Genomic DNA, 13,637 nt, shown 5'->3' on the forward strand with positions numbered 1-13,637 from the left:
GTTTTCATTTTTTCATCACCTTTATATGCTATAAAGTTTTTAAATGATGGTTGAGAAACACACAGACATCAAGAATCAGCAGATTAAACCCAACAACGGTGACAGTCAACAAACGAAAACATTGTGCTGTAGTGCATGTTGGGTAGCATCATGACTCCCAGCATGCATTGCAGCATGAAGCGTCTCAGTTGATTCTTACAATTATTGAGATACATACACTGATTCTTGATGTATTTTGTGTAAATACGTTGTTGCAATTCATATTTGCATAATTCATTTAGAAGACCTTAATATCTGATTGTCTTAAAACAGCTTGATCTCACTCTATTTTCACACATTATTGACAGCAGAACACAGTTCTCATCAACATTTACCCATGATTATACTAACATCAAAAACCCTTTTGACATTACTTAGTCTTACAAATGTGTGCTATACAGTAAACACACAGTTACAGCAGCCAGAGCAGTGTTTCCCACAGGATTTCGAGAGACTGTTGCGCTGATGACAACACACACTAATTAGCATATTTGTGATGTCATTACGTGCGTTTGGTCTAGTGTTGGCACTTTAAATCTGTTTCGCTGCAACAACTGAATGCTATTTTCACATATTATCTGTTCTGTTGTCAGACATAAAACGAGTAGCCTATAAAATATTGACCGAACATGACCCAATAATACCTCAAGTTTAAGCCAACCAGCTGTTACTAAAATCCTGATTTATAAACACGACATCGTCTGACAAAATCACCATACATTTACATTGAAGAGTGGATATATGAGGTGATTTTGGCTATATTACTTGTTTGTCTCATGCAGCGCATATCCTTTACTGCCTTTGCTCTTCTCATCAATGTTATTTATTTTTTTAAATGCGAGTAATAGTTTTATTGTAGATAGCGTATAGCGTAGACAATTCGGCGCAAATTCAGAACTATGAGAGAATACACTGTTGCTGTTACACAGAGTTAAAACTACAGAACACACGAATGCATGTCCACCGTGGCACACCAGGGCGAGAGCACAGACAGCACATAGAGAAAGGGTGTGTGGGAAACTCTGCTAACCTTTCGTTAAGTCATGAAAAACTCGATCAGCCTCTTCCCTGTCAATAACATATGTGACTGTTGACGTTTACTTGGAAAGGCAAGCACACGGAGGAACGCATATGGAAACACTGTCATGTGAGAGAGGCGCTGTCGAGACGCTGCGCGCAACATGAGAGAGAGAGAGAGAGAGAGAGAGATGAATTAAGCTGTTTTAAATAGTAAAATAAAAGTGTAAATAGGAATCATAAAAAATCTATTCGAGTAAATCAATATGGGAAACAGACAACACAATGAAATGTTGTTATAAGAAGTAGCCTAGAAAGATGTTTGGTTCGTTTTGAAACTATGGCGGGCCCCTAACCTAAATGTGTTGCAGTTTGCCAGGTATGCACACTTGTTCTTTTTAGTAACCGAAATGAGGAAGTGGCAATTGTATCATTGTTCCTTATTTCATAAAATTTTGTTCCTCTTTTTTCACTCTAGACCATCAAAATTTCTTTGGCGTGGATGAGCGTTTGGGGCCAGTGGCTGTCAGTTTTCGCAGGGAAGAAAAAGAGGGATCCAGTGGGTCCCAGTACAACTACAGAATAATTTTCAGGACCACAGAAGTAAATGCCTTTCCTACACACAAAGCACCATTTTCAAACCTTTTCATAATTTCACATAATATAAATTAAAAATATTTTAAATTATAATGTTAACTTATCAACTAAAGTACTGTGCAAAAGTCTTAGGCACGGTAGGTAACTCAGGAAACTTACAAACCAGTTATTTACATATTTTACTGTAGTGTGTCAGTATGAAATATAGTTTACATTTCCAAACATTCCTTTAGCCATTATTTGTAATAATTCAGTGAGATTTTTGTATGCACAAAAAGTGTGACAACAGCCGGGGCTCCCCACAGAGATCTGGGGTCACCATCATCGATTTGTGTCTATCATTTCATGAAGAAACTGACACAAACTAAATCCAGAAGAACTTTGCCAATGAAGCAATGTCACTTTTGCATGTTTGAAAAAATGTTGACAGTCAAACAAACCACCATTATTGTGATTAGTGTCTTCTTTAGTTGTGTTTAGCTAGTATTGAAAATTCGCAAAAATCTCAGAGTCAAGAGCTCATCTAAAGCAAACCTGATCACAATAATGGTGATTTGTTGATATTTCAATTCAAACATTGACAAATCACAATTTTTAACAATGATTCAATGGTTTTCATCGGTACTCTTGCTATCTGGGTGATCTCAATGTCAAGTACCGTCTATTGTCAGATTCCTTATACATACAAAAATCTCACTGTATGATACTGTGTATGTAAATCAAGACTGAAAACAGAAACAGGAAATATGTACACGAGAACAGCTTTATCGGGAAATGAGCTCTATTAAGATACAAAATGTTCAGAGAGTAGAAGCGAAAGTGAACTGCCAACCCAAGTCGTCACAAATATGTTAATTAGCATGTGATGTCATCCAGCGCCACAGTCTCACAAAATCTTGTGGGAAACACAGATGAAGCTGTCATTGCACTGTAAAATACCATTGCGAGTGCATACAAATGGTATGTGGGAGCCTAGAGTTTATTATTATGTTTGTCTTACAATTTCTAGGAAACGTTGAATTCTGTTTTTGTGTTATGTGCATAACACCACAACACACACTTTTTAAATGCAGCATAGTTACATTTGATATAAACTGTAATCCTCAAAGATATATTGATCACAAATTTGAAGCAGTCAGCCAGTCACCAAGCTGTAGTGCTGACAAGATAACACAGAAGTGCATCAATTACATATCTTGTTGGTATGACTGATAGCATGCAACCACTGAATCAGTGTTAAAAATGGTTGATTTGTCATTGTTAATGGCATTAAATCAATGTCACTTTTGTACCCGTAATCAATGTTGACATTTCAGCAAATCACCATTATTGTGTTTAATGTTTGCTTTAATGGCTCCTGTATTTTAATGTTAAGTTTTCATTGTCTATTGTAACAGTGTAGTAAATTACATATTTTCGTTAGTATTCTGTGATATTGAAGCAGTGGAATGGCTATCAAACATCTACAAATAAAGAGAAAAAAAGAAGTCAAAATCATTAATCAATAAGACATAAATAACCCACGTGTGACTCAACAAATGCAAGCTTCATGTTGCAATGCATGCTGGGTAAAATCATAGTGCAAAACTCCTATAAATACATAACACCTAGCATGCATTGCAGTTGATCTGATTATCTGAATTAGTATGATGATTGTCACCATTGTTTAGGTGAATCAGAACATTCAAATCAGATATAAAAGACCAACTTCAACAATTAGTGTTGTTTCTCATCTTTTTTACAGCTTGACTCTAATCACAAAAACCAATTTAACTTTAAAACATCTCTTAATTTATTAGGACTGCCCCCTTACAGTTGACTATTCATTATTCAATTAGAAGACACTCATTCAAGCAAATTTTAATTAGTCTATTGTCGCAGCTTATCATTTCAAAAGTGTATACGCACCACGTCAGAGTCCTGCACAGGTCCTTTTTGGTAAACCCGCAACCGCCCTGCACCTGCAGTAATTAAAAGAACACCCGACCCGTTACCCGACAGCAGCACTAATTTCATTCCGTACCCGACCCTACCCGTTTGACATACACACCGCGACCCGCACCCGCATTAAATAGACGTAGATGTATGCATGTACACGAAACCATTTATTTTCTCATGCAACAAGTAATAATTTAACAGAAAAAAATAACTATTGTTAATATATGAACTGTATGATATTTTAATACATTAACACATTTCATAAATCACATATAAAAGAAATACGTGAAATAATTAAAAGAATGTCATCAACTGTTAATGGTTTCAGCTGACTTCGTCGCAAATTACAACTCAAACACAGAAGTCTCTCTCGCTTGCGGCGCTTGATGCAAGGAATGGGATAGCAAGAATAGAACTAGAAGATTACACTGAGAAAATAGTTTTTTCAGATATAGCTTATAAAAAATACACCAGCAATGTCACTTGCGACTCTAGATTTTTAAAAATGTTTTAATCTCAGATTTTAACTATTTCTTCAACAACACAGAAGTCTGAAATGCCCTTCATTTTAATATGAACTGAATTCATCTAATTCTTCCAAGAACAAATGATCAGAGTTATGTTTTATCCTACATTAAATGGATAGGTTACTAGCTAACAATATTGGATCACTGTTGGTTGTCTCTCCTGAAACTCTGCAACACGCTAAAAGCTAAGCTACCATCAAAGTTGAAGTGTAATGCAGGAAAGAGACCGGTAGCACCATGATGATCTTAAAATCTTAATTTAAATTGTGATAAGAGCATAGAGTCGAGTGCTCGCTGTCCAGTTGCGACAACGATTGCCGCTCATTCACCTTCACAACTCCTTCCTGGTGGAACATTCTTCCTAACTCGGTCCGGTCAACCACATCTCTCACAACATTCAAAAAACTACTTAAAACCCATCTCTTCTGTGAATACTTGACAGACAAATGAAACAAAAAACTCCAATCCTCTAACACTAACCCTCTCTCTTTCTCTCAACAGGTAGTGGTCTAGATTTTGTTGAAACCAGTAACTTTGTAATGGCACCTATCGTATTATTGCTCCTGTATGACTTATTGCTCCCTGAACTCTTTGTAAGTCGCTTTGGATAAAAGCGTCTGCTAAATGACTAAATCTAAATGTAAATGTACAATGCTCAACACTGCAAATTGCGATGCAATTAGAAACCAGCTCTTCAGACAGTGCTTGAACACAAATAAGCACAGGACCGTGTAAAAGCAGCTCCCTCAGCTGAGTTGAGTTGAAATAGTCTACTGGACCCACATTCTGCCTGCGCCTGTTTATTACCGACCCGAACCGCAAATGACACGTGAATAATTATTCCACCCGTTACATCAAATATTAGTGGTTCACCTGATGCCCGCGTGCAGGACTCTGCACCACATTAGTCGCTTTACATAGCCATCCGCTCTAACACTACCATTAACTTGGATAAAGGCATGCTGTTATAAGCATATTTAAATGTTGGCTAAAAAATGGAGAAACAATCCTACGTTTGCCAGATCTGCGAAGAGCATGCGCTCCATCCCTTCTATGTCTCCGCCATCAGCGCGCTTCCTCCTAAAGGCAGCCATAGCGGCTTCATTGTGTGCGGGGCACAGAGCTCAATTTTCCCAACAATGCGGACAAACTTTCCAGTACACAATTTGATGTCACAGTGATGTCACCATAAGCTTTCAGAATACTGTTGATGAGGTCAAAATGTAACCACACAGCAAACTCACTGTGTGCTCAAACTGTGATCTTGCTATTGTACTGTGAGCCTAGAGGTGTATATGTGGCTGGTTTGTCATTTGAAGTCACATTTATGTTGATTAGTGTTCAGGGCTCCAGACTGCGACTAAATGGTTGCGTTTTGCAAACAGGTTTCGAGACAGCGCAAGCATTTTTTACAAGTACATGTGCGACCTGCAAATTTGGAATTTCTTCTAGTTGTCATTTCATGTGGAAAGACGAGTAGAACGCGACCCGCAACCAGCGCAGACTGTGTGAGATAGTCAACTGCGCGGGTCACTCGCTTCACTGATGTTTCCCGCTACCGCGGACATGCACAATCCAGGGCTGCATTTCCCAAAAGCATCGTAAGGCTAAGTGCATCGTAAAACCAGTCGTACGAATCATCTTAGATTTACGTACCGTTTCCCAAAAGCTTTGTAACTTAAGTAGCACTTGAAAATGGTCGTAGATCTACGGGTGCTCTGGAGTAAAAGTAAATCCCTAAGTGCATCGTAACAAGACAGATTTATGAGGTCACCTGCAGGACAACCGGAGAAATGTGCCTAAACTTAAACACGCCTGTATGTGACTTTTCATGTTTTTATTTATTAAAGGGGTCATATGACACAGCTAAAATGAATATTAGTGTTTGTTTTAGATGTAATGCAATGTGTATACACGATTTAAGGTTAAAAAACGCTGTATTTTCCACACACCGTGCATGTTTGCAGGGCCGGCCCTGGGCATAGGCGGAGTAGGCAAATGCTAGGGGTGCCAAAATGAGTGAAGATTTTAATTATAATTCATCAGCTTAACGCGTTATTAATTATGTCACCTAATGTGATCTGTGCAGCTAATCTCACTCCTAGACTACAATTATGTTGTAACATACTGTTCAGCAGTGTTGGGAGTAATGCGTTACAAAAGTAATGCATTACAGTAACGTATTACTTTTTGCTGTAACGCACTAGTGTAAGGCATTACTAATCAATTTTCAGTAATACTGTATTTTACACGATACATGGTCAGTAACACTTGCGTTACAACAAACTTTTTCGCCCGCGAGACATTAACAATTCTAATCGTCTGCTGCATTGACTTTGTATGTAATGTACACACACAAATAACTTAATTCGCGTATGTACCCTATCAGTGTCTGTGGCCTCGTGGTTAGAGTATTTTACTGTATGTATTTCACTGCTTTCAACTAAGTGAACTGAAAATTGTGTGGCACTATGCATGTGCCATTTATTTAAGAAAATCCAAAACAGCATGTGCGCAGAGGTTGACAAAATGTATAAAAACAATTTCTCATTAACCCTTATCTAAATAATAATAACAATCAAATATTTGTTTTATAAGCTCTAGTATTCAAATACAGTAGCCTATCATTGAGAAAACAATTCGTTTTATTTTATTTGCAACATTATTTTTAAACAATGAGAAGGTAAATAGAAACATTTTTATACAAATATTTGTAGTTGTTATTTATTTACTTCCTATTTATGTTAATCAGAATTCATTTTATATTAAAATAAATATGAATTTTGCTTTAAAAAAATATTTATTTATTAATTCATTTATTTTGTATAGGATCTTATCTTATATAGGACACAATCTTAAATCTTGCCTAGGGCACCAACAGAGACTGGGCCGGCCCTGCATGTTTGTATCTCGTCTTTGCCCCGCCTCTCTGAAACGCGCAGATTTTTTACAAAGCTCATCGCTCTGAAAGCGAGGTGTGCTATGATTGGCCAGTTAACCAGTGCGTAGTGATAGGTCGGATACTGCTAGCGCGTGACGGAAATGTAACGTCTCTTACCATATTTGGAACATCAGGTTCCAAAGCAGTTGTACTGACAGGTTCGCCCACCTAACTTGCATATACATTTGAGCGGCCTTAGTTAAATCATACCACAAACTGACATAGCTTTGTGGGGGTGTGGTTTCACGAGGAGTTTCAGCCAGCTCTGGGTGAGCATTCGCTTTTAGATAGAACACATCTTTTGTTCTGACACTTACGTTTTTGCAAATTTAAGTGTCTAAAACATGCATGGGCAACTTACAACACACAAAGATGCAGAAAAAACACGTATTATACATGTGCCATGTGACACCTTTTTTTTATGTTTATTGAGTTTTTAAAAATTAGAAAACTAAATTAATAAAAAATACAGTACAATAAAAATTTACTGACTGAACATACATGAATAAAGTAAAGAATAAAAAACATATAGTATGGGCCAGTTATTGGTTCTAACAAAGGATGTATGTTTGATGCTGGATTGCTGTATTCCACATTTTTTGCAAAGTAAAAATGTGTTTTAAAAGAGAAATGGTCAAAATGCTTACTTTGTGGTTATCAGTGTCTTTGTCTTTCTCCTGCTGCTGTAGTGCAGCCATTATTTCCTCTGTGAGACTATTGTGAACTATCCTCTAATTATTTAGAGGAATCATGTGATTTAAGGTTTTCAGGCTGTTACAAAGCTTATACATCACACACTGCCTATCATATGTTCCAACAACTGCAGAAGGCAATACTTAAAGAAACTGAATGCCTGATTTGCTGAGAAATTGGATTGATTGATCGTTCTTTAATTGAAAGGGTCATATTCATAATGACCAAATTTTGAATCAATGTTAAAAAATAGTTGATCTGTCAATGTTAATTGCATTGAATCAATATTACTTTTGCACCCACAACTAATGTTGAAAAAATGTTGAAATTTCAACAAATCACCATTATTGTGATCAGTGTTTGCTTTAGTTGAGCTCTTGAGTTTTAACGTAAAGTTTTCTTTAGCTGTGGGATCAGAAAGTGCGTTATATTTTTCACAATGAAGTTCACATATGTTTATGAGAACAGTGTTCTGCTGTCAATAATGTGTGATAGCAGAGAATGAGATTCAGCGGTTTTGAGACAATCAGATATTAAGGTCTTCTAAATTATTTATGCACATAAAAAATTACAGCAACTTATTTACACACAAGTACATCAAGAATCATTGTATGTATCTCAATAATGGTAAGAATCAACTGAGACGCTTCATGCTGCAATGCATACGGGGAGACATGAATGAGTTCGATACTATGACGTTACCCAACATGCATTACAGCGCAAAGCTTTCGTTTGTTGATTGTCACCGTTGTTGAGTTTAATATGCTGATTCTTGATGTCTGTGTTTCTCAACAATCTCGAAAAAACTTTATAGCATATAATGGTTTAAGAAATCTTTCCAAACATCATCTTTCCCAACACTTCCTCAACCTCCAACTGCAGCATGATGTAAAGATGATAACCAGACATACAAGCGATCAATGAATCACTATCACCAGTTAGCCTGTGGTCTCAGATCAGGCATACTTCATCTTTGCCATAACAATTGCATTTCATAGAGCAACAAAGACAGCAGGACAAACCAAAACTAGCAAATAAAAGTTAAGATTGAAGAGTCCAGCTAAAGCAAACACTGATCACCAAAATGGTGATTAAATAAAATAAATTCACATTGCTCTGACGTATAGCTCACATTGTCACAGTATGAGAATGGTGTGACCTCACGTGTTGACTGGGTTGTGTTATTTACAAAGTTACTTCAGAAAGTTTACAGTCAAGAGCCCAAAGAAAGCGAACACTGATCACAATAATGGTGGTTATTGAATGGTGGTCAACATTTTTTCAACATTAACTGCGGGTGCAAAAGTGATATTGATTCAGTGCAATTAACATTGACAAATCAACAATTTTTAACATTGATTCAATGGTTTTCACCTGCTCTCTTGTTATCAGGGTTATACATAAACCTCAGAAATTACACTTTTATGTTATGTCTTTTGCTCTTGATGATGGTGTGGTCTTGTCCTTGCCTGTAGCTGAAGACATTGCGTGGTTCTATTCTGGAGGAGTCTGTTCCCACTGCAGCACGCCACACAACACCGCGTGGCCTTTCACCCAAGAGACTGCTAGAATTCATTTTGCCTGATTTTAACCTACATTGTCTTAGACTGGCTTCCACATCCCCTAAAGTCCGAGATACACTCCTCAAACTGGATGAGCAAGGGGTGAGCAAGATCTATTTTTTTAGATAGTTTCTGTATTTCTGTTGTAAACTTTGGAATTGAAAGTTACAAGATGTACACTACAAAATGTACTTAAATATCTTTTTAAACAATGGCTTACACGAATACTTGATTTAATTAGTCAACTAGTAATTCAGAAATGTGTTACTGCAATGCAGCATCACTTGCTCCCTTGCCTACAGTTTCTGTTAATGTCTTGGCAATGCCTCACTGTAAACCCAAATGCTCAAATTAAAAAGATAAATTAATGTCAACTTAATTTGATAAAAACGTTCCACTTAAATATTTAGGCTCCTATGAGTGAGGTATAATTATTATTTTAAATATAGTCAAACAATTTAAAGACATAAATTCACCCCAATTGGTCGAGAAGGATTTCCAATTCGTAGCCTGCTTTGTGTCAGACTGCATTGGGAGAGTCAATTTCGAAATCTGATTATGTTATGTGTTTTTCAGTAAAGTTAGGACTTGTTAGTGTTTAATGTTCATTTATCTTGGATATTTATTGATATTTTTCTGTTTCGTCTGTAACATGCATCACCAATAAGCAATGACTGTGCTAATGCTACATCTGAGATCATTTTGGGTTGCATAAGTCAATGTGTTTGATTTATGTATAAAACGAAATGTTTGAAAGAAACTAAAAATTTAGTTTAGTTAACTCAAAAATTCATCTTTCTGTACTTATTTTTTGTTTCATGAGAATTCACACTAAACTTAAAAAAAAAGAATTTTAATCTAAACAAAATCTGAAAGTTCTGCTTACCTAAACTAAGAGCTTCTTAAACTCAAAATGTTTTTTGATAAGTATAAGTAATTATTTTGAGTATTGCCAACTTATCCAGGTTTACAGTGTGCCCATGTGGAAAAAACGTGCACATAATATACTTTTTAAATTGCACATATAATATTAAATGTAATATTTAGCATTTTATTTGTAATTGAGTTCAAAGGTATCGTATATTTAATTTAAATCCAATGCAGTTAGTTGAACTTTTGGGTGATGTTTTAACCCACTTAAGTGGGAGTTCAATACATCTTTATATATACACTGTTAGCCATTTCCAGCCATTTCTACAGTAATATATTGGCAACACTACATGTGTTTTGAAGATGTTTGTTTTGCACAATGATGCTATGCCTAAAAGTAAGAATAACTCATCATAAAGTGGTGTGAATCAGTCAAAAAAATTACATTTTTAATTTCTAAAATTGAGATAAGAATATACACACAAAAGATTAAGCTCATAAACAAATCAATAAAAAACTCATTCATGATTGTTTGGTGCCATTGATGAGGTTTTTATGTCAAGTGTGTCTCAATAGCAAAGAAAGGGGTTTACACTGTAAAAAAATTCCCTGTTAAATTACAGTGAACAACTGGCAGCTATATTTGCCAGCACATAGCTGTAATCTTACAGCATACCTACTGTAATCTGCAACAACAGTTTATTACTGTAAAAGACATAATAATTTGCACAATATAATACTGTTATTTTACACTTATATTTACGCATTTGGCAGACGCTTTAAGCGACTTACATTGCATTATCCTAAACATTTATACATAGGTATGTGCGTTACCCTGGGATCGAACCCACAACCTCGCGTTGTTAATGCAATGCTCTTACCACTGAACAAACAAAACTGGCTGAGACCCAGTTAGACAGCCCACATCAAACCCATCTGGGCCCTACATGACTATGCTGGCTGGGTGAGGACAGAATTTTCATTTTTGGGTGAACTATCCCCATTAAGTGGCACAGCCCTTTTTGAGCCTACACATGAAAACACACTGTTGGCACTAAAATGAATTCTTTGGAATACAGACCTATGGTTGGTCTCGTTTGAAAGAAGAGAATTAGCAGATTATTGCTGAATAAAGAAATCACTTTTTTATTTTGTTATATTTATTGTAATAAAAAAAACTAAAAGGTTTATGTTTTTCTTTTATAAATAAATTATAGAAAAATATAACAGATCAGCTCCAACGTTTCTTGAGTCAAAGTCCCAAGGGTCACCAAGTGTCATATCAAGTTTGGTCTTGACACCAAATTTTCACTGCCTGTGAGTTTTTTAGCTGATCTACCACCAAAATCCACTAAGGGGCCCCATAGCTTCCATTGGTTTTAACACTAAATCGGAAATTTAATCACAGATGCTTTTTTCACTTTTTTTTCTTACTTTTACAATTAACAGACACAATGAAAAAATACAAAGCACAGGAACATGTAAACAAAACTAGAAATTTATGTGAAACTATATTTTGATGCACACTTTATGAATTGATTTATGAATCAATTTTCATTTATGAATCAATTAATCTAATTATTCTATTGAACACTGATCAAATGTGTTTTCTAGAGTCTTAGACCTTTCCAACGATATAATGTTTGTCATGATAAGACTTCACCTGCAAAGTATTGAAGTAAATGTAAGCGTTCCGTAGGCAGTACTTATTTTTTATACACATTCTTGTCATTTATGAATCAATTACACTTCCCACATACTTATTTTTACAAAACACAGACTAAATATGTATTCTACAGTCTTAGAACATTCCAACGATATATAGTTTGTCATGATTAGATCAGAATTCCCACAAAAATATGGAAGCAAATGTGGGTGTCCTGTATACGGGACTGTGACAATTGAAAGGACATTAAAAAATGTAAGCATGCTCTTTTAAAAATGAAACAATTACTCTTCCTACATACATTATTCTATAAAACTGTGATGAAATATGTTTTCTAGAGAATTAGACCTTTGCAACAATATAAGGTTTGTCGCAATAAGATAAGAATCCACATGCCAAATCTTGAAGTAAATCAGCTGTCCCGTATACGGGACGGCGCCAGTCACTCAAAACTGCATTTAATATATATGTAATCTACATTAAATTTGAACTCAATTACAAAAAAAGCATTTAGATAGTCGAAAACATTTCATTTAATATTATATGTACACTTTAAAAAAGTGTATTAAAATGCACTTTTTATACAGAGGTGATTTGCTTGCTTAAATTTTTTGCTTGATTTGCTTGTTTGAATTATATTAATGCAGTGTATGGCCATGAGAATGAGAACAAATGATGATGTGTGTCTAAAAAACAGTTTTATTTAAGTTGATTTAAACCTTGTTAATGTGTGTGTGTGTTTGTATGTGTAAAGCTAAATTTCCAGCGTAAAATAGGGATTATGTACTGCCGAGCAGGGCAGAGTACTGAAGAGGACATGTATAACAATGAGAGTGCTGGCCCAGCGTTTGATGAGTTTCTGGACCTTCTAGGCGACAGAGTGAGACTGAAAGGTTGGGAGAAATACAGAGCTCAACTGGACACCAAAAGTGAGAAAACAACACATAAATTCTCTAACTTTAAATAATTGCAAAAATCATGATACAAATATTTAAGGGATAATCCATGCCTAGCCGTGCATTAAAGTATTTTAATGCACAACGTGGAGGCGTAGTTGCCTCCGCGTAGTGCATTTATATCTTTTTAATACATGGCTAGCCGTGGATTATCCCGCTTATACCATGGTCAGTTTAAAACAAGTTAACCCACCAAACAAAGGCATGTCCAAATGACATCTTTTCTACATCATTATTGATGTTGAAAAGACGTCCCCTGAAGAACCAGAATGAAAGTATTTATTACGTATATTATGACGCCTTCTGAACTTCTGATATTGATGTCCAGGTGATCTCTATAATTGCACTGGACCAATATCACTTTTGCACCTGCAATTAATGGTTCAATTAATTAAACACCATTATTGTGATCAGTGTTTGCTTTAGTTGAGCTCTTGACTCTTATACTAAGAAGTTGGGCGTTGGAACAATTTGTTAAGATGAGTTTGTTGTGGAAAAAGCTAAACTACAATTCGGGATCAGCTGTTGAAACTAAGTGATAACTGGGTTTACTGTGAAAAGAATATTCCCACTAATCACAAGATGCTACAGTATGAGGTTAAAGCACATTGTGGTACATTTTAAAAAATTTCCAAGGAAAATATTGAAAGCTTGAGTTGTTAGACACGCAAACATAATGAATATGTGTATGAAACTCAACAATGGTAACAATCAACAAAAGAAAGCTTCATGCTGCAATGCTTACTGGGTAACATCATAGTACAAAACGCATTCACGACTCCCAACATGCATTGCAATTGATCTGTTTATATGAATTAGTTTGATGATTAT

The 13,637-nt window shown here is 35.7% G+C and overlaps 1 protein-coding gene across 5 annotated transcripts in view; it reads left to right on the forward strand.

The window, feature by feature from the left end:
* Nucleotides 1–13,637, forward strand: part of zmp:0000001168 (signal-induced proliferation-associated protein 1) — a 77,972-nt gene that overhangs the window by 10,263 nt on the left and 54,072 nt on the right. For 4 of the 5 annotated variants that reach the window (XR_008964976.1, XR_008964978.1, XR_008964973.1 and 1 more), the window contains exons 3-5: nt 1,535–1,659; nt 9,228–9,416; nt 12,605–12,779. The exons of the other annotated variant lie outside the window; for it this stretch is intronic. Coding sequence is in view for 1 of the 4 variants with exons in the window: in XM_057360787.1 (XP_057216770.1) it covers nt 1,535–1,659; nt 9,228–9,416; nt 12,605–12,779 (489 nt within the window). In the remaining 3 variants the exon portion in view is untranslated. The remainder of the gene's footprint in view (nt 1–1,534; nt 1,660–9,227; nt 9,417–12,604; nt 12,780–13,637) is intronic. 5 annotated transcript variants of the gene reach the window in all.

This window comes from Triplophysa rosa, linkage group LG1, assembly GCF_024868665.1.
Source record: "Triplophysa rosa linkage group LG1, Trosa_1v2, whole genome shotgun sequence".
In the NCBI taxonomy this organism is placed as follows: domain Eukaryota; kingdom Metazoa; phylum Chordata; class Actinopteri; order Cypriniformes; family Nemacheilidae; genus Triplophysa; species Triplophysa rosa.